At 33.1% G+C, this 27,973-nt stretch overlaps 1 protein-coding gene across 2 annotated transcripts; it reads right to left on the bottom strand.

Moving 5' to 3' along the window:
- Nucleotides 1–276: 276 nt before the first annotated feature.
- F13B (coagulation factor XIII B chain) lies at nucleotides 277–27,792 on the bottom strand. 2 transcript variants are annotated; one of them, XM_017521251.2, is made up of 12 exons: nucleotides 27,665–27,792; nucleotides 23,371–23,571; nucleotides 22,294–22,479; nucleotides 21,137–21,313; nucleotides 20,600–20,776; nucleotides 17,718–17,903; nucleotides 17,448–17,630; nucleotides 15,574–15,756; nucleotides 11,954–12,154; nucleotides 9,477–9,659; nucleotides 2,010–2,223; nucleotides 277–908 (listed from the first exon to the last, which is right to left on the bottom strand). In XM_017521251.2, exons 1-12 carry the CDS (start codon nucleotides 27,726–27,728, stop codon nucleotides 872–874), a joined length of 1,992 nt encoding a protein of 663 aa, XP_017376740.1. In that variant the 5' UTR covers nucleotides 27,729–27,792; the 3' UTR covers nucleotides 277–871. The 2 variants fall into 2 exon arrangements, with proteins under 2 accessions (XP_017376740.1, XP_017376742.1); XM_017521253.2 differs by having other exon boundaries at nucleotides 544–908; nucleotides 23,371–23,592; nucleotides 27,665–27,742.
- Between the last annotated feature and the right edge of the window lie 181 nt (nucleotides 27,793–27,973).

Below are 27,973 nucleotides of genomic sequence, written 5' to 3'. Positions count from 1 at the left end.
TAAAATACCAAGAGTCCTGTGAGACAGAGGTGGGTGGATCACTTGAGGTCAGGAGTTTGAGACCAGCCTGGCCAACATGGTGAAACCTCATCTCTACCAAAAATACAAAAAAAAGGAGCTGGGCATGGTGGTACCTGCCTGTAATTCCAGCTACTCCGAAAGCTGAAGCAGGAGAATCACTTGAACCCGAGAGGCAGAGGTTGCAATGAGCTGAGATCAGACTGAGTGACAGAGTGAGGCTCCGTCTAAAAAAAAAAAAAAAAACAAATCTCTTTTTTCAACTGTGTCTTTTTAACAGTATTTGAGCACATGTTCAAATATGGTAGTACACTACCTCATAAACAATTTGGTCATTAACCTTGTAGCAAATATTACAGTTAATTTTAAAAGTTTTTTACATTTAGAAAGTCAGAAAGGCAGTCTTTTCTGCCTTTAATAAAGCAGATCCTCTAATATAGCATATAGTTTCTTACCTCTAATGTGACATAACTTTGAATTAAATGTAACAAAAAGCCTTAATATTAATAAAGATGATGACAAATGTGAATGCAAAACTTTTACACATATAGTGTACAGAAAACAGTGATATAGTCCCGACAATGGGCATTAGGAAATAAAAATATTTTGATGTGTAGATTAATTTGTAACATTAATCAAGATGGAAGACATACAAAAGAGATTAGGTTCTATGTCAAATCATACAAATTAAAATTAAACAAGATTTATTGGTTTTTATTCATAATGTTCAGCACAATTTACATTCAAATATTTAAGCAAGGAAAAACTCAGATGTTTTTAACTTATTTCCTCTCAAATTATGTTTTATAAGGAATTTCATGATGTATTGAAATATGATTCCTCTTTCTGCCATTCATTTCCTTGTTATAGATTCTTGATAAGACACAGTCCTTGAGGAGAAAAAGAGAGATTTTTGAAAAAAGCATCAACTGTAGTCGTGTTTATTACAATCTTAGCCTTTCAGCTTTTCATATCATGAGTCATTGTTTTTATTAAGTACTAATAAGGACAAATGATCTTACTTGGTAAATAATATCACTAGTTCCCTTTTAAAAACTCAACATTATTAACTACACTACTTACCATTTGTTAATATATTTCTACGTTGTTTACTTTTTTCTCTTGAAAGTCAGAAATTCATACTGTACCAAAACACTTAAATAGCATATAACTTTTTTACCACCCTGATTTTATCACAATTCGAAATAAAAATAAAAATTTTCCCTACTATTGTGTGTCTTTTAAATATTTTTTTAATAGAGTGGTCAAAGCATCCAAAAAGCTGACTTTATGTAGTTCATACAGTTCATGGTTTGCAATTTTAAAAACAGGTACACATGCTCTTTGCCACTACTTATATTTTTAATATTCTTAGTTGAACAAAAAATATAATTTCCATTTTTTATATAGTGTCCTTAAAAAGAATTAAAATTCTGATCTTACAAAATGGTTTACATAATTTTATTATACTCTTTTAACATTTCTGTAAGAAAAGAGTCAAATTATTTTCTGTAAGTGGCAGAGGATATATTTTTTAAATTGTCATGTGAGGAAACACTCTAGTATGTGATTTCCAATAGTTACATAAAAATGTGTTCCTGAAAATAAATACCTTATTTTCCAACCTTTATTAGTAGTGCATGAACTTATATTGAGAAGTAGGAGAAAGTGAGATTTTGTCTTTATCATAGAATATATGTTAATTTTTTCACATTTAAATATTGCACATATAAATTAATTTATTTTTCCATTTGCCAAAATGTCACAAATATCAAATGGCAAGCATTGCTTTCACTTCAGACAATTCAGAAAGCCTGCTGAATTAATTAACACTTCCAGTTGTTTGCTTGGTATAAAAAAGAAGTGAAGAAAATACGACTATTTTTTCTTTCCAATTGCCATAAAGTACAAGTGCTGTAGAACATAGCATTTCTGAAATATTGAATAACAATCTGAAAAAAAAATACCTATAGGTGAAAGACTCTTCTTACCTTTCTCTTGGAATACATCTTGGATATTTTAACTGTCCTCTGTCACATTGCATTCTAAGTTTAGATTCACTCATAGATAACTGAGCTATATAAGTGTTTCTTCTACAAATAAACTCAATATATTCACCATGCAAAATATGTGGTCTATTGTCAAAATCCCATTTCAGAAGTAAATTATTCTTTTCCATTTCAGCAAAAGATAATGTGCATGGCTCTGAGAACAAAAAGTTAAAAAAAAAAAGTTAAAAAGAAGAAAACTATCTTGATACATCTTGGTACAGACAGGAATCATGTGTTGCCTACTCATGAGGACCTTCAAATTCCCAGGCATAAGAGTGGTTAGCCAGTTAACTAGAATTAATATCTGAGTCAGGAAATACGTTCAAACATCACAGAAAACAGTGAGCCATTTCTCTCTGTGGTGCTGGATTTGGAGAAAAGGTATTTTCTGCCACTTAGTTTTATGTCATTAGCCTTTTCAAAGATAGCAAACAAACCAAAAAAGGTATTCTGGGGGAGCATTGACAGTTACTAATGGTCATTGAAATCATGCTCTTTTCTCTTTTTTCTTCTTCAGAAAGTTTGAATAAAATTCTCATGAGACAAACTATTAATTGCTGTATAGATAACATTTTATGTAAATGTAGTCATGAACTAGATTCTCAGCCCTGACCCAAGCTTTACATCCTTATGACATCCAAAGTCATGGATGGTTACTTCTCTTTAAAATTTCTAGTTAAGAATTATCAAGACTGGATTAAGATGTTTAAATTCTAAGCATGGAAAGTATAATTGTGTCATTTCCCAGGTATATTAAACAAAACAGAACGTTAAAGTATATATATTAGGATACACAAAAAACCTCTTTTTTTCCCAAAATAAAAATATTAATTTTTCTAAAATATCAAATATCAAATTATTTCAGAAAATGGAATTTCTTGAGTCCTTATTTGTCTCCTGTATGGCCTAGCATTAAGGAATAGTTTCTGAGACAGGTAAAAAGGTCCAGAGTTGCTAATATGGCATATCAATCATATACCTGTAAATACATTGACAAAGTTATTTACAGTATTCCCTCCCCGATTGCCTTCAGGGGATACATTTCAAACCGCAGTCCATGCCTGAAATCGCAGATAATGGCAAACATATTGTCACGTATTTAGAACATGTTTCTGTTGATGTCTTCTGCCCACAAATGTAATGCCTCTGCCACCTCTACCAAGCATTTATTATGCACTGTAGCTTGTCACTTTTGCAGTTTTAGGTGCAACAACAAAACTAGCATGTATGTCTTTTTCCTTCTTCACACTTTCATAGATAGAAGACTCACTGTTACCGTGAATCTTAACAACCTCAGCATTCATTTTCTTTTTAAGTTGAGAATGTCCACCTTTTCACTTAAAGGAAGCACTTTATAGCTTCTTTTTAGTGTATCTGGGGCAGAAAGGATGGAATGGCATGAGATTTTATATACTACTTAGTGCATAATTTAAAACTTGTAAGTTGTTCATTTCTGAAATTTTCAATTTCACATTTCAGACTGCAGTTTATAGCAGGTAACTGCAACCATAAAAAGTGAAACTGCAGTTGAGAGGAGAGTACTGTGTTCAGTTATTTTTTTCAACAACTACTTAGTAAATGCCTTGTGTCAAACATTATGCTACAGGCGATAAAAATGAACAAGAATTATTGCAGTCATTACAAAATAGTTTTGAAAATAAAGTCAAATAGTACTATAGTTTAGGATGTCATTGTTCTACAAAGGATGAGATTTAAATTAAGAGAAATTTAAAAGTTGACTCGTGGACCTTTAGCTTTCAGTTATGACAGAGTACATTATCTCAAACCAGCACTTCTATTAAGAACCAGAAATCTGAAAAACAGGAAACAAGCAAGAATTTCAAGGTATCAGAAAAGCTCAAGGAACTTAGTCAAGGAATTAAGGCTCTGGAAAAAAATTTATTCAGGTGAGTTCAACATCTATGTGAGGCTGGGTGTGGTGGTTCATGCCTGTTAATTTCAGCACTTTGGGAGGCCGAGGCAGGCAGATCATCTGTAGTCAGGAGTGTGAGACCAGCCTGGCCTAAATGGCTAAACCCGGTCTCTACTAAAAATGATAATAAAAAAAAATAGCCGGGGGTGGTGGCGCATGCCTGTAATCCCAGCGATTCGAGAGGCTGAGGCTGGAGAATCGATTGAATCCAGGAGGTGGAGGTTGCAGTGAGCCATGATCACGCCACTGCACTCCAAACTGGGTGAAAGAAGGAGGCTCTGTCTCAAAAAAAAAAAAAAATTCTATGTGCCATTTTTTTTTTCATAAGGTATTTTTTGACTCTAAGTCTGAGCTGAGGGGCTAGATGATAGAGAATGGCCAGCATAGGCATAAAGCCAGCAGAAGTTTTGAAAAATCTCATGGAGTTGAAGATAGAAAAATGAGAATTAGGGTAAACCAAGGCAGCCAGGACTTGAAAAGTAAAGAATGTAGAAGGATAGGAGGTGTAGAAATATGAGCTTGAGGCTCTGCACCAGATTTTCCCTGAGGTACTGCTTACCCTTGACTTGTATAGAGGCATGGAATGAGGAGCCAAGCAGAAAGTAAATCATAAAGCAAATGAAAAGTTGCAGTGGGCATTTGGGCAGTCTCCCAGTAATATCAGAGAGAGTCAAGGAGAAAAAGCTGTAATACACACAACAAACTCTGTGAAGAACCCTAGAGAGTTACAGTCCGTGAGAAAAGGCAAACAGATGTCTGAAAACAAATGTTGAGAAAGCTTTATTTCTAATTATATTGAAACCAACTGCCTCCACCATAATCATCAGCCAGAGGGTAAGCATTCTTCAGAGTAAGCTGACATCATCCAAACCTCCTAAAATTTTCCGTAATATAATATTTAAAATTCAACTGTTAACAAAAACATCAAGAATTTGGGGCTAGAAAATAGAAAAAAATATATACAGGATGATCCAGTTATTGGAGTTTGCAGACAAGTCTTAATAAAAATTATGAAGGATATGTTCAAGAAGTTGATGTTGAGATAGGATCTTTCATCAGATAACTCCAATCTACAAAAAGAAAATATGAAATTGAAATTCTAGAAATGCACAGATAATAGCTGAAATTGAGAACTTAAAAGATAAGTTTAAAGCAGATTGGATACATCTAAAGAGAGGATTATCAAACTAGAAGAAAATTACCAAATTGAAACAAAGAAATAATACAATGAGAAAATTACTAAAACACTACTACAGTGAAACAAAAAGAAAATGAGAGAAAATATAGACATAGAGACAATGGCATAGCAAAAAGATGTAATATGTGTATCATGGACTCACAGAAGGAGCGGGAAATGTACTTTTTAAAAGATATTAGCCAAACATTTCTAAAACCCATGAATGATACCAAGTACATCAAGATTCAAGGAATGCTACTAACTTGATGAATAAAATGGAAAAAGAAACCCACATCTAGGCCAACATAAATAATTTGCTGAGATTAAAAACAAAAAGAAATGTTTAAAACAGCGGAGAAAAAAAGAGATACATTACTTTCAAAAAAGTATCATTAAGAATAGCATTGGATTATTTAACAAAAACTATAAAAACCAGCAAAGGATGAAATGACACATTTTAAAGCACTGTAAGAAAATAAGGGCGAGGCTACAATTCTATACCAGGCAAAAATATCCTTCAAAATTGAAGGGAAATAAACACACTTGCAGACTACAAAAATAAATAAATGAATAAATAAATAAATAAATGCTGAGAAAATAAAGAAATAATTGTTTTCAAGCAGAAGGAGACACAGAGAAAAACAGGAAAAGATGAGGAGCAAACACATTGATAAATATATAGGTAAATCTAAAAGACTATAATTGTTGGAAAAAACTATAATGTCAATCATATCTTTCATATTTAAATTATTTGTAGAATTAAAACAGAAAACAATAATACAAAAAGTTGAAAGAGTAAACAAAGTTATAGTGTTTTAAAGTCCAAGAGAAGTGGTAAAAGCTCTAATTTATTTTGGATTGAATTAATAAAGATTGTTTGATATAATCTCTATGATAATGGTTAAGAAAAAAAAGACAGGACAGTATAATTAACAAGCTAATAGAGGATGAAATGGTTTACCAAAAAGTAGATGTATCTGTAAGAAAGTAAAAATACTTTTAAAAAGAGAAAATAATATAAAACAGACCGGACACCATGGCTTACACCTATAATCCATCACTTTGGAAGGCCAAAGCAGGAGGATCACTTGAGCCCAGGAGTTCAAGATTGGCCTGTGAAACATAAGGTGACTCCATCTTCACTAGAAATAAAAATAAATAGCTGGGTGTGGTGCCACACACTCTGTCTCTACAAAAATAAAAAATTAAAAATTAGCTGGGAGTGGTGGTGCACATCTGTGGTTCCAGCTACTCAAGAGTCTGAGATGAGAGGTCATTTAAGCCCGAGGTCATGGCACTCTAGCCTGGGCAACAAATGAGGCCCTGTCACTCTCTATATATCTGTCTATTTATCTATCTGCTGATAGACCAGCCTAGGCAACATAAGGAGATTCCATCTCCACAAAAAAATAAAAAAAAAAAATAGCTGGCTGTGGTGGCACACACCCTGTCTCTATAAAAAAATATTATACATATACATATATACATTTCTAGATATATCTATATAAAGATATTTCAAGAGAGAGAGAGACAGTCACATTTTTTGACCAAGCTGGAGTTCCTTAGCAACAAATATCTCTCCATATACATATATGGAGAGACAGAGACAGAAAAGAGAGAGAGATGGCCAATAGGATATATATCAAGTATAGTAAGATACATCTAGTATAGGAAGATGGTAGGTTTAAACTGAAAAATATTAGTAATTACATGAATGTGTAAATTGACTAAATATTCCATTATAAAGAAAAAAAAATTATAAACTGCATAAGTATCTTTTAAAATAAACTATATATTTCTTATAAGAGATGCACACTAAAAGTAAGAACCCAGCAGGCTCAAAGTTATGGGATGGAAAAATGCATACTTTGTAAATGTTTTTCAAAGTCATTGGTGCAGCTAAAGGAGACTTCAAGACAAAAAAAAAAAAAGCAAATTATTACTATATATGAATATATGAAGGAATATGAAGGAGGTCTTTTAAAATTAGAAAATGCGAACATACCAAGATTTAGTGTCTCAATTTATGTGTGTACCTAATGAAATAGTATCAAAATACAAAAGCAAAAAATGACAGAACTAAAATAGGAAATGTTTTAAAATGCCAAGTGAGACTTTAACATGCTTCTCTCAGTAATTGATAGAAAAAACAACACAAATTGGTACAGCTTTGGATTAAATTAAACATCAAAAACAAAATTCAATCCAATTGGCACATGTATGTACAACAGTGAACCCAAAGATGCCAAAGTTAACTTTTTTCAAGTACAAAAAGAATATTTACCTAAAGCAAATGTATGCTCCTTATAAAGCAAATATCAACAGATTTTAAAGTGCAGATATAATTCAAAGTGTCTTAATCTAATTAAACTAGAAATCAATAACCTAAAGAAAACTAGAAAACCCCATATTCAGAACTTTAAAAATAAACTTCTAGATGGTTCCGTACACATCGAATATATCAAAATGGATATTATAAAATTTTCGAGTTGAATGGTAGTAAAAATCCAAGATATAAAAATGGGTTGGATGAAGTTAAAGTTGTGCTCAGACAGAAATTTCTATTTTTAAGTCATACATTAGAAAAAAACATAAAAGGTGAAAATCAGTAATCTATGTATTTACCTAAACAAGACAGAAAAAAGAGTAATAAAAGAAATACAAGAAAGTAGAAGAAAGGAAATAATAAAGATAATAGCATAATTAATAAAATAGAAAGCAAAATTTGATGAATCAACGAATGCAAATGTTGGTTGTTTGCAAACACTAATAAAATATATAGACCCTTAGCAAGGCATGTCAAGTCAGACAGGTGTTAATAGATGTAAAAACAAAAGATACATCAATGAAAACCTCCAAAGGAGGATAGGAAGATGTTGTAACTACTTTATGTTAGTAGATTTCACAATGCAGTTGTTATGAACAAATCAAGAAACCTCTCCCTACCAAAACTGACAAAAGAGGAAATAATTACCATTATTTGTTAAACAAATTGAAGCTGTTAATTTGTCTTTTCATAGAAAAACCTAAAGTCCCAGATGGCTTCTCTGGTGAACTCTTAAAATTATGAAGGAAGAAACAGCACCAATCCAGAGAATCAGAAAAGAGGGGACACTTCCCAATCATGGGTTGAGGTCAGCATAAACTTGGTATCAAACCAGAAAGGAAAATAATCAACCAATCTTTCTCATGAAAAGAGATGAGTAAAATATTGATAAACAAAAATACAACAACATATAATTGCATAATGCATCATAACCTTACGGAATTTTTCATGGAAATACAATTATGCTCTAACATTAAGAAGAAGCAATATAATTTATTAAATTTGCAGGGAAAAAATGAAAGTAATAATCATGTAATTATTTCAACAGATATTGCTAAAATTAAACACCTGTTGAAGATTCTTTAAAAATATTTTTGGCAAGAGAGAAAAAAATGTTTTCTAGATTTTTTTTTATTGTACTTTATGTTCTGGGGTACACTTTTCAAAAGAAGACATTAATGTAGCCAACAAACATATGAAAATATTCTCATCATCACTGGTCATTAGAGAAATGCAAATCAAAACCACATTGAAACACCATCTCACACCAGTTAGAATGACGATCATTAAAAAAATCTGGAGACAACAGATGCTGGAAAGGTTTCTATATCTTTAACTTGATTTTTTCAAGAGTATTTACAGCAACACTTAAAGGTGAATTATTGAAAGTGTTGAGAATGGGAAACAAAAAGATATCCACTACCTCTTCCATTCCACATTGTACTGAAGTCCTAGCCAGTGAAAGACAATAAGAAAAATAAAAGTCATAATTGGAAATAAAAAATATTTTCTTATTATTTACAGATATGCTATTTTATGCCTCTGAGGACCTTGGTAAATATTATTCTTACTAGGATGCCTTGCTAATAAAACATTAATTTGCTTCATCTTTCCATACTGTGTTGTCCATTTCTTTGTTTCCCTATTGTACAAATGTTTTCTATTATAGTGCCAATCACAATGAATGATAATTGTTAACATTTACTCACACCACTACGGCTTATTCAACTTATACCAAACTGCTACCTGATGTGTGGTTTGCATTTAACCGATATTTATTAGTACAAACTGAACTATAGTTATTTATGATCTAGAGTAAAGAATAGAAGCCAGTGATGAAATAAGTACATGAGTAAGATAACACAAATGCAGCAAATTAAGCATTTTATCAGTGTTAGGTTAACTCAAAATTGACAGCAAATTAAAAATATATAGTTTCACTTTATTAGAGGCACATTTAGTAGTACATACCTAAACACAATGGTGGTGTAGTCCACACTCCCTCTAAACAATAGGCCTCCCTAGATCCTTGTAGGAAATAGTGATCAAAACATCTGTATTCTACTGAAGAGCCATTTTCATAGGTGTCTACTGTTAAACCAATAATAACTCCATGTTTAATAAGTGGAGGAGATGTGCACATTCCTTTAGATTCTGAAAAATAAGTTTTAAAGTATACAATGAATTGCTATAATGAGCTTCCAGTATTTTATAAGTGCTACAGAAATAAATTAAGACATTTTATAAAGTCTTTTTTTTTTTTCAGACAGAGTCTCACTCTGTCACCTAGGGTGGAGTACGGTGGGTGGCACGATCATGGCTCACTGCAACCTCTGCAATCCTCCTGTGTTAGCCTCCCAACTAGTTGGGTCTACTGGTGCATTGTTTTTTGTTTTTGTTTTTTTTTTTTAAGAGACAAGGTCTTCCTCGGTTCCCAGGCTGGTCTTGAATTCCTGGACTCAAGAAATCTGCCCACCTTAGCCTCCCAAAGTGCTGGGATTACAGGTGTGAGCCACTGTACTTAACCATAAAAGCATTTTTAAGGCAGTTCTCAAATTTTTAAAATATTGAAAATATTTTATAATAATGTTATACCATGCAATTTATAATTAGAATCTTATGTTATAATATTTACATACTTATTTAAAACCAGCAGAGTATTAACAATCACGATTTTGCTTTTCCCTAAGTGTATGAGATTTCTATAGAAGCCATGCCTTCTATAAACATTGTCTTCCTTTTCTTCTTTATTAAAAGTAATAGTCCCTATATCTGGGGATTGCTGAGACAATGGGTCCCCAGAAAGCCCTAAGTAGATGCTTTACAGTGTTTGTTGTTGAGTGTTCACAAGAGGATGATCAATTCTCTGAAAGTCTGGCGACATTTATAAAACCTATTGATATTTTCTCTTCATAAAATTGATTTACTGGAATTAAAAGATGTCATCATGGCCAACCTACATAGGTATATATGCTGATTGAAATTTGATAATTGGATCACTTCTAACTTTATGGATCAGAAGAAGATGGTAGTGAATTGGTTAGGGTAATAAGTATAAATTTTCTCTAAAGATAGCGATGTTGAGCTTTCTTTCATATATTTGTTGGCCACAGAAATGTCTTCTTTTGAGAAGTGCCTTTTCATATCTTTTGCCTACTTTTTGATGGGTTTTTTTTTTCTTGTAAATTTGTGTAAGTTCCCTGTAGATTCTGGATATTAGACCCTTGTCAGGTGGGTAGATTGCAAAAATTTTCTCCCATTCTGTAGGTTGCCTGTTCACTCTGACGATAGTTTCTTTTGCTGTGCAGAAACTCTTTAGTTTAATTAGATCTCATTTGTTGATTTTGGCTTTCGTTGCAATTGCTTTTGGCATTTTCATCATGAAGTATTTACCCATGCCTGTGTCCTGAATGGTATTGCCTAGGTTGTCTTGTAGGGTTTTTTATTGATTAGGGTTTTACATTTAAATCTTTAATCCATCTTGAGTTAATTTTTGCATAAGTTGTAACCACAATGAGATACCATCTCACACCCAATCAGAATGGCAATCATTAAAATGTCAAGAAACAATAGATGCTGGTGAGGCTGTGGAGAAACAGGAATGCTTTTACACTGTTGGTGGGAATATAAATTAGTTCAACTATTGTGGAAGACAGTGTGGTGATTCCTCAAGGATCTAGAACCAGAAATACCATTTGACTCAGTAATCCCATTGCTGGATATATACTCAAAGGAATACAAATCATTCTATTATAAAGACACATGCGCAGGTATGTTTATTGCAGCACTGTTTACAATAGCAAAGACTACAATATCAAATGCCCATCCATAATAGACTGGATGAAGAAAATGTGGCACATATACACTATGGAATACTATGCAGCCATATAAAAGGATGAGTTCATATCCTTTGCACATAAATGAATGAAGCTGGAAACCATCATTCTCAGCAAAATGACACAAGAACAGAAAACCAAACACTGCATGTTCTCACTCATAAGTGGGTGTTGAACAATGAGAACACATGGACACAGGGAGGGGAACATCACACACCGGGGCCTGTCGGGGGTGGCCAGGCTAGGGAATGGATAGCAGGGGATGAGGGAATTGGGGAGGGCTAATATTAGGAGAAATACCTAATGTAGATGACAGGGAGATGGATGCAGCAAACCACCATTGCACGTGTATACCTATGTAACAAAACTACACATTTGGCACATGTACCCCAGAACTGAAAGTATAATAAAAAAATAATAAATAAATAAAACCCTACACATTCTGCACTTGTATCCCAGAAAACAAAGTAAAGTAAAAATTAAATTAAATTAAGTTAAAATGAATAATAATAAATAAAAGAAAAATAACAACAAAAAACAAATAAATTTTCTACCCAGGTAGCAGATATTGATCAAGTAAGATACCCATAGAGAGCATTATTATTATTTTACCTTTTTTAATACATAAAGGATATTTCACTTCTCCTCTGTTGCACCGCACATTTAACTCAGACAATGGAGTTAATGGAGATAAGTCATATCCCTGTTTACATACAAAATCTATTAAATCTCCATGTAATACTTTTCCTTCATATTTCCACTTCATCTCTATGTTATTTCTGTTCATGTAATCCACATTAACAGTACAAGGCTCTGAAAAACAACATACTCTTTTAAATAATTGTGTGAGAAATATAAAAATGATATTTTAAAACAAAAATATGAAAAATATCAAAAGCAATTTTATAATTGAAACCATCATTAAGGCTTCTCACACACATATATACATATAAGAAAATACATACTTTATTATTATCAAATGGATCTATATACCACTTATTGTAATACACTAAAACCACTAATTTAAAACATCAAAAATACTGTTTAAGGGCATCAATCAGTTAGATTAATAATAATTTTCTTTCTATAGAATAGAAACCTTGAACTACCATATAGAAAATAACAGAAAAATCTCCTAATGAATAAAAGCAAGACTCTTGCCCTTATGGAACTTACCTTCTACCTGAGAGAAACACCCACAATACATAATAAATATAATAAAGATATGAATTGCATAATTTGTGGCTGATATGGTTTGGCTTTGACCCTACCCAAATCTCATCTTGGATTGTAGCTCCCATAATTCCCACATGTCATGGGAGGAAGCTGGTTGGAGGTAACTGGATCATGGGTTGGGTTTTCCCATGCAGTTCTTGTGATAGTGAATAAGTCTCATGAGATCTGATGGTTTAATAAAGGGGAGTTCCCATGCACATGCTCTCTTGCCTGCCACCATGCTTCTCCTTTGTCTTCTGCCATGATTATGAAGCCTCCCAAGACATGTGGAACTGTGAGTTCATTAAATGTCTTTCCTTTATAAATTACCTCATCTCAGGTATGTCTTTATTAGCAGTATGAGAACAGACTAATATGGTGGCCACCTTTAAATTACAGCACAAGATAAATTTGATGAAAAAAGAATATTGAAGGGGAGGGGTAACAAAAGAGCTAGGGAAGAGAAGTTGCATTTTCAGTAAGGTGATTAGGACAAGCCAAAGTAAGAATATTTGCACAAAAGCTTAAAGATGACTAAGTGAACCATGTCATTTTCTTTATAAAAGAGTGTTCCAAGCAGAAGTAACAACCAATGCAAAGTCCCTGAAGTGAGAGCATTCTTGGCTTGTTTGTGGAAGAATAAGAAGACTGGAAAGACTGGAGTGGTAAGAGCAGGGAAAAGCGTATGGAGCGGTTAGAGACTCTGAATGTCTAGAATAATAATTCCTACAGAGAAAATTCTACTCTTTATTATATTGTTGTGTGAATTTGTACTGATAGCCTTCCCAGTTTCAATAGATAAGCAAGATATACAAACCACCTTTCTCTTGCCCTGATAACAAAGCTTAAACTTCATTTGGTAATTCCTTTGATTATTTAGGACAAAGTCTAACTCTCTTGAGGCAGTTGTTCCAGATATGGAATGACGTATTTCCTTAAATACATCATTGTTATTTCCTTATGAGCTTGATTCATTACTAGCTTGGCCATAAAAATTTTAATCTAGTCTTTGTCCTTAGAGATTACTATACCTCCATTGAAATAAATATCAATCACATCAACAACTTAATATCAAAAACATTTATAAAAATATGAGAGCAACAGAAAAATTCTATGGGAATATGTATCTGAATTTGAGTGGGAACAGCCTCGAAGTATTACTTGGAAGGTAGAAACTAACAACAAAATGCTGAAAGAGCTCAATACTTAAAACTTACATATACTTAAAAACACTATAAATAAAGAGAAATTAAAAATAATTGCAATAAACATTATCAAGTGGATAATTTAATTTATATAGATATTGATGTTATAAGGATGAAAAATAGCTAACCTATCAATAATTTATCCATGAAAAAAAAACCTGTGGCCAATAGAAAATTGAAAAATTCCAAATTAACTAATTCTTAAAAAAATCAAATTAAAACAACTGTGCTTGCTTGCTTAACAAAAGACGTCAAGATTAAAATATTCAAAGTTAACAAAGATTAAGACAGTTACTACTTTAATTCACTTATGGTAGGGTTAACATATCAGAACAGACTTTCTGATAGGCAATTTGGTAATTAATAGAAAATGAATTAAAATTACCAGATCTCATAATTATTTATTTATTAAAAAAATTTTTTTTGGGAAGACAGACACTCTCCCTGAAAAAAATAATTTGCTTTTCCTTCTGCTTAGAAAAATTGTTCATTATTTATGTTATTTTAGTGCCACAAATTGTTTCAAAGGAAAAACATGATGATATTAAAACAGGTATTATTTTAAAGGTAAATCGCTGTGAGGAATCTAAATAGACGACGCAGTGGATATATTAACATAATTTAAAGGAAAATAAGCTATAATGATGATATGATACTCAAATAATACTTCACAGTTTATAACACATTGACATGTATTTATTTTCCACAATGCTGTCGTATGGATATGACTAGTACTGGAATTTGCTTCCAATGCCAATTGGCTGTCACTTATTGAGTGTTTACTATATGCGCTATGCTTTACATACATTACCTCATTTAATCTCCATAACAACGACATGAGATTTCTTAGAAGGCAATATTCCACTGGGTGAGATAAATCCCTGCTGTATATTAAATCTATCTAAAAAAAACCTATAAAAAGTGCTTTAATGCATAATTATTTTTAATAAAAATAAATAAGTTAAACATGTACAGAGATTTACCTGGAAGTGTACTGTTTGGAATATAAAAATGTTGAACACTAAACATCCATCGATAAACTGGTTAAATTACATATTTTAATCTCCATTATGGAATACTAGGCAGTCATTGAAGTATATATTGTAAAACTATGACAAACCATGTTTATAATATATTTTGAGTGAAAAAATATCTAAGATATATACCTCTGTATCTTATGATAGCATTTTTGTGGAGTGTGTGTGTATGTGTGTCTGTGCGAAACATTCAGAAGACTATTATCAAAGTTATTAACAAACACTTTTATATAATCCACAAGATATAACAAATGCGTCCATTTGGGTGAGGATGTGGTGGTAAAAAGCTGTTAACAATATATTCTACCAAGGAAAGAATAGGACTAATTATTCTTCTCCCAATGATATTCTGAGGGTAATATAAGCAGAGATGTTTAGGGGTATATAGTAGAGAGGGAATTTTAGCTAGGAGAAAGGCAATCCAAAAAGTAATTTGTTGCAAAACGTGAATATACAAAAATGTGAATATATTTAATACCACTGAATTGTACGCTCAGAATTTGTACACTTAAAAATGTACACTTAAAAAAATTGTACATTAAAGTGGTAAATTTTACATTAGGTATAATTTGCAACAATAAAAAAGAGGTAAGGGGATAAGAATTAATGTAGGCCTAGATGCTGAGATTTTAGGGACTTTCTACTTAAAGAAATGAGAGGTGAAAACACTTGGAAAAAAAGGTGTATACAAAATCATCATTTTCATGATATAAAAGACTGTAAGAAAATCACGTGAAAGTACAAACATAGACATTCAATATGTTCTCTTTCTTACCCAAGCAAACAGGTGGGGATGACCATTTTCCTTGTTCACAACGAGAGATTTTTGATCCCCTCAGTAAGTAATATTCATTGCATCTATATTCCACTGAGGATCCCATTGTATAGCTTGCCAATAACCCATCTGCAACAGCCCCATTCATTACAACAGGAGGATGCTTACAATTGTCATTATTTTCTAAGAAAAGAAGTTGTTTTAAAATTAACATAAGCTCATAACAATATAATATAGTAAGTCATACTACAGTGTCTCAATATTTGTATTATATAACTTTGGACAATTGTTTTATAAATTCAGTACAAATGCAAAAAACGTTATTCAGCTCAAAATTTTTAAAATTTGCTAAGCAAGAGAAGAGAGCAATTATGTTACGTAAAAACAACTATGCATATTTTTCTCTTTTCTCAATTGTGAAGGAATTATGATATAGACATTTTTTTAAATCTTTAGAATGAGAAACTGTTCTTTAATCTAAAGATTATGGTCAATTCTAAAATTGCTCTTTGGAATTACCCACTTTTATTTTCTTCTTTCTCACTCCTCTTCATCTGTGGTCTCAATCAAACCATGAAGGAAATATCCACTTTTTTCCCCCTTTTTGGTATCTTTCTCTTACTCTGTCAATTTCTTTGGCATCCTTCATAGCTTTTGTCTTATTCAATAAATGTCCTAGATAAATATGTTCGTGGAGATCTCTCTCTGATCTGATCAAGAAATGAGAAAGAGGACAGGAATAGTAGCCCCCAGGAGTGACAGTATAGCCTGGTGGTGCCCTTCAGTAAAATGAAAGATCAAGGACATGCCTCAGAAAGGGATAAGGTTAAGAATGGCCAGATGCAATGCTCCACCCTGACTTTGTAGGAGAAGAAGAGATAATGCTTATGGCCACTCAGTCCACCATGCCCTTATTTACTTCTCTAACAAAGCACATCATCATTTGTGTGCTGTCACTTAAAGTGCACAGGTCATGGCATGACACAGCTCGGATAATTGTGCTTAGCACTATTGTGTTCAAAAAGGTTTTAGTTTTTAGAAATTTTTTTTATTATAATACTTAAGTTCTGGGGTACATGTGTAGAACATGCAGGTTTGTTACATAGTTATACACGTGCCATGGTTGTTTGCTGCATCCATCACCCCATCACCTACATTAGGTATTTATTCTAATGCTATCACACCCCTAGCTCCTTACCCGCCAACAGGCCTCAGTGTGTGATATTCCCTTCCCTGTGTCCATGTGTTCTCATTGTTCAACTCCCACTTATGAGTGAGAACATGCAGTGTTTGTTTTTCTGTTCTTGGGTTAGTTTGCTGAGAATGATGGTTTCCGGCTTCATCCATGTCTCTGCAAAGGACATGAACTCACCCTTTTTATGGCTGCATAGTATTCCATAGTGTATATGTGCCACATTTTCTTTATCCAATCTATCATCGATGGCATTTGGATGGGTTCCAAGTCTTTGCTATTGTGAACAGTGCCTCAGTAAACATACATGTCTACACGTCTTTATAATAGAATGATTTATAATCCTTTGGGTATATGCCCAGCAATGGGATTGCTGGGTCAAATGGTATTTTTAGTTCTAGATCCTTGGGGAATCACCACATTGTCTTTCTCAATGGTTGAGCTAATTTACACTCCCACGAACAGTGTAAAAGCATTCTTTATATTGACTTAAATTCTATAGATGGCTACACATACACACACATACACACATACACACACACAAAACAGAAGAGTAGGTGCTATAGAAATGTGTTTCTAATTTGCCTAAACAGTGTATTCCTAAAATATGCATATTAAATTAAAAGAATGGAAAATTTTACACCATAAGCTTAGCTATTGATGTTAAATGCAGCATACATACCAACACACTCAGGAGGAACTGTCCATTTTCCATGCCTACAAGTTATCTCATTTGATCCATGGAGAAGGTAGCCACTTTCACATGCATATGCCACTTTATCCCCATTGTAATAAATCTTAGAGTGTAAATTTGCTGCACCATTTTCAATGAAGGGTGGTTCCTCACAGGCTACCTTCTGTCCTTCTGAAAACGTACAGTTAAAAGAGAAAAGACCATTTAGTCACACATGCAGATATCATTTTAGCAAAGCTTCTTCAAGGTGTTACTAACCAATGCATTTTGGAGGTTCTGTCCATTTTCCATTTTCACAACGTATTTCTTCTGACCCATGGATCTCAAAATTAAGTTCACATTCTATATGAACTATTTCTCCATGACGATAACTTGTTGAACTTGAACGTATTTGAATTTTGGAGTTCACGGGCAGAGGTGGAGGAGGACATCTGTTTCTTCTTCCTTATCAGCAAATTTCGTCATAGAATTATAAAAAATAATAAAGATTTAATGAATGTGTTCATTATTTCAAGCACCATAGAAAGCATGGCAGACTGATTCTAGGAGCATTCCTTTGATCACCATCTCTTGATGTTAACTTCCTTGTGTGATACCCCTTTTCAAGTAGAACCTTTTACTTGCTACTGGCCCACAAAATGCAGCAAAAGTGATGGATCAGTACCTGATTATGTATACACAATTATGTAAAATGAGATTTTAACACCCTTCTTGCCAAGAGACTCTCACTCCTTGCTGGTTTTAAAGAAACAAGAGGTTACATCATGAGCTTCCAAGGCAGAAGGGGTGCAAGGCAAGGGGAAGTGGCCTGCCTTCAGTTAACAGCAACAAGAAACTGAGGCTCTCAGTTTGCAGTCTGCAAAGCACTGAATGCTGCAAATAACCATATTGAGTTTGGAAGATTTGCCCAGTCAAGACTCAGATGAGACTGCAGTCCAGCTAACATCTTGATTGCAGCTTTGTTAGCTATGGATACAGAGCTAGTGAAGCCACACGCAGACTCCCAACCTACACAGAATTGGAAATAATATCTTTTTGTTTTTTTAAGGTGCTGAGTTTGTGGTGACGTTGTTATGCACCAACAGAATACTAAAATTGCAGGCCTTTTAAATTCATTGCCTCCTTTAGTCCTAAAATAACTTTATTAAGTAGGAACTATTATTTTTCCCATGTTATAGACAAACTAAAACTCATGAAGTAAATAAATTAATAGCATGCAGCAGATCTGTTCTTGAACCCATGTCTATCTAAATTAAAATCTCCTGCTCTAAAATATTGACTACACTACTTTCTTATTGCTGCTGTGATGAATTACAGTTTAGTGGCTTAAAATAGCACAGATATATTCTCTTACAATCCTGGAGGCCAAAAGTCCAGATTCAGTTTCACTGCACTAAAATCTAGGTGTCAGGAGAGCTGCCTTCCTTCTGGAGGTTTTGGAAGAGAATCGGCTACTTTTCCTTTTCTAGCTTGTTGAAATTACCTGTATTACTGGGCTCAGAACCCCTTCCTCAAAACATTGCAATCTGTGGCTTCCATTGTCACATCTGCTTCCTCTTCTGTAATCTCCCCCTGCCTCTCTTTTATAAGAGTGTTTGTGATTCTATTTAAAGTCTGAAAAAATAATTCCAGATAATATTCCTGCCTTAAGATTGTTAACTTCAAAGTGTCTTTTACCATGTAAGGTAACATTTAGTGGTTCCTAGTGTTATAATGTGGTTATATTTTGGGAGGAGTAGGAGAGATATAACTCAGCCCACAACACTGCCTGTTGCATGTCTAGTGACTGTTTACCAGAGAAAATAGGCAAGTTGTCATGTTGGCTAAATTGGAAGAGGAAAGGGGTATAAAAGGCCTTAAGGCTGTCTGCGATTTACTATTGAAAGAGCAACCTGGGAGACCGAGGCCTGCTGATCACCTGAGGTCAGGAGTTCGAGAGCAACCTGAACATGGCAAAACCCTGTTTCTACTGAAAATACACCAAAAAATCAGCCAGGTATGGTGGTGGGTGGAGATTGCAGTGAGCTTAGATCGTGCTACTGCACTCTAGCTTGGGCAACACAGGGTGACTTCAACTAAAAAAGAAATAAATAATAGGCTTTTAAAAATTTGCTTAAAAAATCTTCTCTACTACTATATTAAGGATGTTGAGCACAAATGAAAAACTGTAAAATGTTTAAAGTTACTAGTGTTCAGTCCATTTAGGGAATTATGATAGTTCCCGGCAATCCCATTGCAAACCCCTGGTCAGAGCCTTCATTCATTTTCTTAGCACCTGTTTCAAAATTTTCATCATTTTCTTCCAAGTTCTACCTTCATGTCTTTCACCTGCCTGTCAATAGACATTATATCCCATATTACAGAAAACAAAAAATGACTATCAAACCCTTGCCTCACCCTGTCTTTCCAATCCTCAAACTCCTATTTGTCTCTTAAGACCGAATCTAAATATTATCCATCACCTCTGTGAATGTTATTCCGTAGCATACCAATCAGAATCTCTAATGTTTATCCTGTCACTTTGTACCTGAGTTGATTGTACCATTTGTCACATTATAGCAACTATTTTTTCATATCCGTATATTCTGCTAGATAGGACCCTCCTATCTAGGTGTGTTTAAATAACTATGGATGTCTTCTGCATTACCTGTTAGACACATTTAGTAATAGAAATATGACCATAGATATGACATCTTTGGGTAGCTTTTACTAGATGCCTCTTTTCCATTTTCACTTCTGGGGATTATTCTTTTGCTTTCTCTGCTTTCTACCTCACTGTTTTGGAGACTAATTTTTACATCTGGAAGTATGTGGCAAATTAAGAGAAAGTGTCCTTGCAAAGCTGCCAGATTGGGCTAATTAGTCTAACAATTCCCAGTAAGAAAAGTTACTTGTTATAATAAGGGATTTAAAATGTATAATAGAGATTTTAAAATAATAAGTTTAAAAGATATAGTTCTTTACAAAGTAATACAAAACAAAGATTTATTCAGATGGAATATATTAAAGATTGCTGAAAATAGCAGTAATTTAAAAGACAATGTTTATTTTAAAAAATAGGATCCAGAAAAAAAAATTAGGTATCACCACAGGAATTTTGTCAGAGCCAATGGAGATTAAAGCTGATAAAGACATTTTACCTTCACATACAGGAGATTCTGGGTACCAACCAAAGCTATAGCATTGAATTAAATCTGATCCACTGAGATAATAATTTTCATCACAGAAAAACTGAATGACATCTCCTTCTTCATAGGTTTGCTTTACAGGATGAAAATAACCATTTTCAATTAATCTTAAAGAAGAACACTTTAATTCTACAAATGAAAGAATAAATAAAAATACAGACAATTGTTTATTTTTCCTGCTAGAACCAAATTCACTTACTATTTATATGATATATCTAGAATAGAAATTAAATTTGCCAAAAAACCTTATGAATTCATTTTATGTATTTGTTAAATAGCATTAGTCTTATTTTAATGTAATCTTGTGAGCTAAAATGAATTTTTTCTACTTGAGAGCTTTAAACCATGAAAGACTGCTATCAACATAATTAAAAATAAAGGCAAAAGGTATGGAAAATGAAACATAATTAGTATGACAACTTATATACACTTCTCTAGGAGACAAAGTTTTCAAGGTGAAAATAGATTTTATTCCAAATGAGAACCTACTGGTACATTTCGGTGTGACCGACCATCCGTATGTGTGACATTCTGCCTCCTCGGTCTTGTTTCCTCCAGCTGTGTAGTAACCAGTGGCACATTCGTATTGTACTTTGTCCTTCAGTTTAAATGTTTTCTGTGTTGTGGAATAATTTCCATTATATAATTCAGGAGCCAAACATTTTTCTAAAATTACAAAAATTATTTATTATATAAACCTTTTTAATAACCTAGAATATTTAAAAATCTCAAAATGTATTTTTATGAATCTTAAGAATATATTGTAAAATCAACTCTTAGCAAAATTGAAAAAGGGCCCCAGTTTTTTTTTTTGCCTCTCTATTCTCTTTTTTCATACACCTATTAACCTAACTGTACCAGTTTTCTGTTCTTAAAATTCTTGTCTACAAGTGCTTAACCAAAGGCCAAAATTCAACTGACAGCTTGTGTAGTAGCAATTGTTAAAGTATGTGCTGTCTATGCATTTGTACAATTTAAGGAACATACTAACAAAGTAGACATATATTTAAATTATTGGATTATTTTTAAGTATATCTGACATTGGTTCACAATATAAAATAATGTACATGATTTTAAATTCTTCTGTAATGAAGGACATAGTGACATACAAAGAAAAAATTTCTTTCACTCAGACGTGGTGCCTCATGCCTGTAATCCCAGCACTTTGGGAGGCCGAGGCGGGCAACAAGATCAGGAGTTCAAGATCAGCCTGGACAATATGGTGAAAACCCATCTCTACTAAAAAATACAAATAATTAGCCAGGTGCAGTGGTGCGCGCCTGTAGTCCCAACTACTCAGGAGGCTGAGGCAGGAGAATCGCTTGAACCCAGGAGGTGGAGGTCTCAGTGAGCTGAGATTGCACCACTGCAGTCCAGCCTGGGCAACAGAGCAAGACTCCATCTCAAAAAAAGGAAAGAAAAGAAAAAGCTTCTTTCATTTTATTCCATTCCAATTCCTTTTATTGGTGCAAAGTAGGAATTATTAGTGTAGGTGTTTTGTAGGGATTGAGAACATTTGGATTAAGGAATCACTTAGCACTTGAGAAAAGTAACGTAATATCAACTTCCTGCATTGCAGACATAATGAAAAATAAATTCTATTAAATAAAAAATGCCTCTTTAGTTTTAGGAAATGAATATTATACCATGTTCTTTCCTACAGGTTGGTTGAGAAGACCATCCATCAGAAAGACATTGAACCACTTCTTCATCCTTTCCTCCACTGGTTTTGTATCCTGAAGCGCAACCATAATGCATGTTCTCTTGAATTTTGTATAATAACTTTACATCAGAGATGTAACCATTACTCAGCTCAGGCTTAATGCATTTTTCTATGGGAAAAAATATTTATTTGTTTAACTTAAGAATGAAACTAAGCTTGTGTTTTACTAACTTCTAAAATTAAGCCAAAAGCATGTTACTATTAGCAATTTCATCTAGGAAATATCTGCATTTTTTTTAAATGGATTCAATCTAATACTGACTTTCTTTGTATTTAATATTTTTAGTTCTTATAGTAATTTATATCCCCACCACATCTACTTCTAGGTAGGTTTGCTAAATATATCAACTGCAATAACCATATTCGATGCCTTCTTTTAAATGAAACAAACTCAATCAAAGCCCCTTACTCTGGGTCACCTGCCCTAGTGGAAGATAATTGATAGTTTGACGATAGTGTAGCCTGACATAAACTAATGAAATAAGCCAATTAGATTACCTTCTCACAAATTTGAACTCAAGCTTTCATTGAAAATTGGAAAACAGTTTTCAATGGGTATCATGAGAGAAGTTGGTATACAAAGAAGAGATCAGTCTTACAAATGACAAAGCATTGCAGTAGCAATATTGCCCTTGTGGAGGCCAGTGTTTCAAGCATTTGTCTGGCATCCTATGCTTAATTATCAAAATAAGTTTCTCATTACTTAAAGTAAATTACATCTTTTCCCCTTGCAATGTGATAAATAACAATTTCAGTTATTACCCTATTGCCTTCAACAGAGTATTATTAAAAACAGATAAAGAAAATTACATTTTAACATAAAAGCATTATTTACTAGAATTCAAATTATGGTTTCAATTTGTAGAAAGACAGTTTGCTAGTGATTTTGTTTTTCTCTCCTAAAATGTTTAACCACTTTCCATTTTCATTGGACCCGTAGTTTTATAAACAAATTTATTTGAGTATTGTAACACTGAGTTGACACATTCAGCTGACTTACTAAAGCACCTTGGTTCTGGGGACCAGCCTTCTGCTGTACACGTGGTTCGCCCTTCTTGTCTCCCACTTTCAGTGGTATAACCAGCCAAGCAGAAAAATGACAATTTTGTTGTTATGTTCATTGGAAAGTAAAAGCTTTTAAAAGTGTAGTAATATTGGGCAATTCTTCCATTTTCCACATGAGGAAAACCACAGGGTTTCTCTGAAATGAGCAAATGTCAAGCTGAAAATGGAAAAAAAAATCTAAAAACATAAAATTCGTAATCAGGTGACAAGACAAACTAATTAAAAGTATTTAGAGCAACTTCAACTAGTACTTATTTTTCTTAAATTTAAAGGTACTTTTGTGACAATTCAAGCAGTCCTTTTATCATAATTGCAAGTTACTTTAAACATCCACCAGTCATGATAAAACTTAGCAGACCACTTCTTCAGGCAAGCTCCGCTAACTTTGTAGAACAGTACTTTCTTTCTCTTATTAGAGACAGAGTTTTCCTTGTTATTCAAGCTTCAGTGCAGTGCTGAAATCATAGCTCATGGCCACTGGGAGCTTCTAGGCTTAACCAATCGTCCTGTCCTGTAGCTAGGGCTGCAGTCACATGCCACCACACGTGGCTAAAGTATGCTTTATTTTTTGTAGAGTTGGGGAAGGGGGTCTCACTATGTTGCTCAGGCTGGTCTTCAACTCCTGGACTCAAAGGGTCCTTTTGTCATGGCCTCCCCAAGCACTAGGATTACAAGAGATAAACCACTGCACTGCACCTGCACTTCCTACTAGATATGTACTGAAAGTCACATATGTAATTTAAAAATTTCTAATAGTTACATTCATAAAAAATATAAAGCATGAGCTGAAGTTAATTTTTATAATATATTTTAATTGACCCAATATATCGAAAATATTTCACATTCTCTTTTTTGGTTACTAACTCTTTAACATTCCCTATGTATTTATAGTTACAGCACATATGATCTTGGGCTAGTGACATTTTAAGTAGTGTCTTCAGTAGCTATATGTGTCTAATGCCCACTGCAATTGGACAGCACAGTACAGGAATAGTTTCTCCTTAACATATGCAAACTCATTAAAAATTTTCAAATAAATAGCATTTTCAAAGAAAAAACAGACAACAAATTAAAATGAATAGAATACTTTAGCAAGAGCTTTGCAAAACAGGATATTTAAATGGTCAGAGATCTAGTACTTAGCATTATTAGTCATCAGGGAAATGCAAATTTAAATCAACGTGAGATAGTACTGCATATCCAATAGAATTGCTGAAATGAAAAAGACAGGCTATCTCAATGACTGGTGAAGAACTGAAGAAACTAGAACTCTCATATTTATACAATTGTAAGTATAAATTAGATCAAACTCTATGAGAGAACACCTTTGTAATATTTATTGGTGTAAATCAAGTACAAACCATATTCCTAATTAAAAAAGCATATATTTGTATACCAAAAGACACATAAAAGAATGTTTATAACAGCACTATTCATATAGTCCCAAACTGGAAACAATCTAAATGTCCACAAATAGGAAAAGATAAACACATTTTACACATGTATACAATGGAATATCATACAACAACAGAAATGAATGAATGGTGAATCTCATAAACATAGTATTGAGTGAAAGATGCCAATCACCTATGAGTTATTGTATAAATTTGCATAACTTTTTAAAAGAAGACTAATCCATGATAATAGAAGTCCTATTGGTTACCTTTGGGGTTTAGTGCCCTACAGGCATCAGTTATGTTTCTGGGGTGCTGTCACTGTTCTATATCTTGATCTGGATAGTGTAAAATTATATAAAAAGTTATAGAAGTGTATCCTATGATTTTTGCATTTTTCTGGATATATTATACCCCAAATCAAACACATATTTTAAAAATATATCTTTGTGTTGAAGATCTTAAAATCATAAAAACACTTAAAAGAAAGAAATGCTTGAACAACCCTAGGAACTGTGTTGAGAAGAAACATGGGCAGTCATGGATAAAAGAAGGGCTGGCTCTAGTGTGATTACTGTGGCTTCAATGCCTAAGTTGATCAATGCATACTAATGCTACCGTGAGACATAGAATAAAAGTAATGCTAGCCTAGTTTTGAAAGAAATGGATGTGGAATGACGAGTAACCAAACTTCTAGCATCTGATGGAGCAGACAGGAAAACACGGGCAGGATAGTTCCCATTTTCTGAGAATTCTTCTCACCATTTTTCACACCCAAGAACCCAAGAAATTTACAATAAAAAGGCTCTTCCAAAATAGCAGTGCAATGGTGAATACACAAGGAGGTTCCCTGAAGGGCACAGTTGCTTGTCAGGGAGGGGCAGCAAAGTATTCTTTGCACAACAATCTTAGGTTGTGGCTTTAAAGACTCTGTCCTGGGACATCTCTCTCCACCACCAGTATAGGCACATTACTTGTTAAGGAGGCTTGAATGCCTTGGTGAATATGAATTCCTGAGAAAAAATTATTGAGAAATGTGAGGAATATAATAATTATATATAAACCAGGAAATCACTGATGTCTGATCATCTAAAAAAGTATATGAAGAGATGTACATATTAGCAATCAGAGTATGGTAAATAAATAAAAATTGGATTTCACATTACAAATAGCATAGCAACCAGTACAAAGATGGACAATATGAGGTGATGGTGAGGATGATGAGAAGCAACAATTGATATCCTCTCTCGGAGATGATATACTTTGAAACTGCCATTCTGCAGAAGTAATCTGTCACTACTCACAGAAATCAAGTACAAGAATAGACTCAATAATTTCACCTGTGAGTGAATACAGACTGACCATATTCTCACAGAAAGATAAGTTGGTTATATTATGATATTCATTTCAGAGCTATTTGTGGTTGAGAGAACTAGAGTAACATGTCAAAACATTATAATAGGTACAGGGGAAATGGACTTCAAGACTAGGAATAAGGGAATAAAATGTCTAAGTAAAGCAAGAGTGAGATCTTTCATAAGTTAATAATAATAGCATACCAGGAAATGAGAAATACAATTAACTGAATTCTTGCCCCTGAAGTTTCCAATGGGAGTTGAGAGAAGTATGCAAAAATAAGATTATTGTCTGGGTCTTTAAGCAGTTTACTTCTTTTTTCATGTAAAATAGCACTATAACATTATAGTAATCAGAAAATTCAGTAGAATATTTCAATGTCTTTATGGTATAGATAACAGACAATTATATCTGCTAATATTTCCCCATATAGACAGAAAAATAAAATCAAAAGAAAGTCATTCAAAAATCATCCTATTATAGAATTAAAAGTATCAAATAAGATTAATTCTGTGTCTTTCACTTTTATAATTTTAATCTTAGATGTTTTGGTAGAAAATTTACAGTCAATTATTCAATTAAAATACAATTAAAACTTATATATTTAATTTCAATAAATTCCCTAAGATGTTTATTTTAAAAAAGCCTTATTGCTGTAGTTTCCTTCTTTGTATGTTCACTCTTGCTAATGCAAAGTGCGTCTCTGGATTCTTCATCCTACAATCTGATAATATTGATAATTGTTCCTAAACAACATACAAGGTACACTGCCTCCCTTACACTATCACACTAAGCATACACACTGGACAATATGACTATAAAGCATTCTAATATGGAGTCCAGAGGTATTGGTTTGTTTGGAAAGTCTTGATTTATATGCGTTCAAACAATTATCAATAGAACCCCTCCTTTACTCTCAAAAGTGTCCCTGTTTGTACAAGCAATTATATGGTTGTCCTACTAATCAACACTTAATGTCTTCAACCAATGAATAATTCATCGGGATAAAAATCAAAGTCTCAAAAGTAGAAAATCTTGCTCATTATTTATGGCTATTTCTTTTTCAAATTTCCCACATTAAACTCCCATATTATGAACAGAATTAAAATTGTACAAGTTTTGTCAGTATTAGGAATGAATCCTAGCATAGATTTAGAATTAAAGTTAACATGTGACTTTGAAATGGACATACGGTAGCCTGAAAACATTTTAGAAGTAGTTAGATCCTGGTCTCCTGACCCCAAACCTAGAGACACAAGCGTTTTTGTTTTATTTTGTTTTTCTGGCTTATGCTACTGTAATAATTAGTAATTTTGCTCACAGGAAAAGGTTTAAATATTATTAAAAGATATTTATAAAAGGTATGTTATAAAATTGATATATTAAAATGAAAGAGTATAGTAAAACTTTGGTTGTATAAACATTAGAATCTCCATTTATATGTTTTAGAGAATAAAGAATATTAAGAATTAATTTTACCTTCTGCATAGAGTTCTCCTGAGATTATTAGTATGATGATAAAAGCCAAGTTTTTCAGCCTCATCTTCAGTGGTGTGCTTCACAAATATTTTAACAATTCTAGCCACTAGGAACTTGTCATTAAGTACACAATACTTCTCATGAGGAAAAAGTTAATAATTTACATCTGTCTAAGTCCTTTTGTAATGAGTCTTATATTTCACTTTAAGTATTTTCAAATAATTTTAAAATAACACAACTATATTAATTGACATTACTTATCTTGCCAGAGTCCAATAAGAACATTATAATTGATTTGGTCATCAACAG

This window comes from Cebus imitator, unplaced genomic scaffold (assembly GCF_001604975.1).
Source record: "Cebus imitator isolate Cc_AM_T3 unplaced genomic scaffold, Cebus_imitator-1.0 Scaffold1009, whole genome shotgun sequence".
In the NCBI taxonomy this organism is placed as follows: domain Eukaryota; kingdom Metazoa; phylum Chordata; class Mammalia; order Primates; family Cebidae; genus Cebus; species Cebus imitator.
This window is presented reverse-complemented; position numbering and strand designations above follow the sequence as displayed.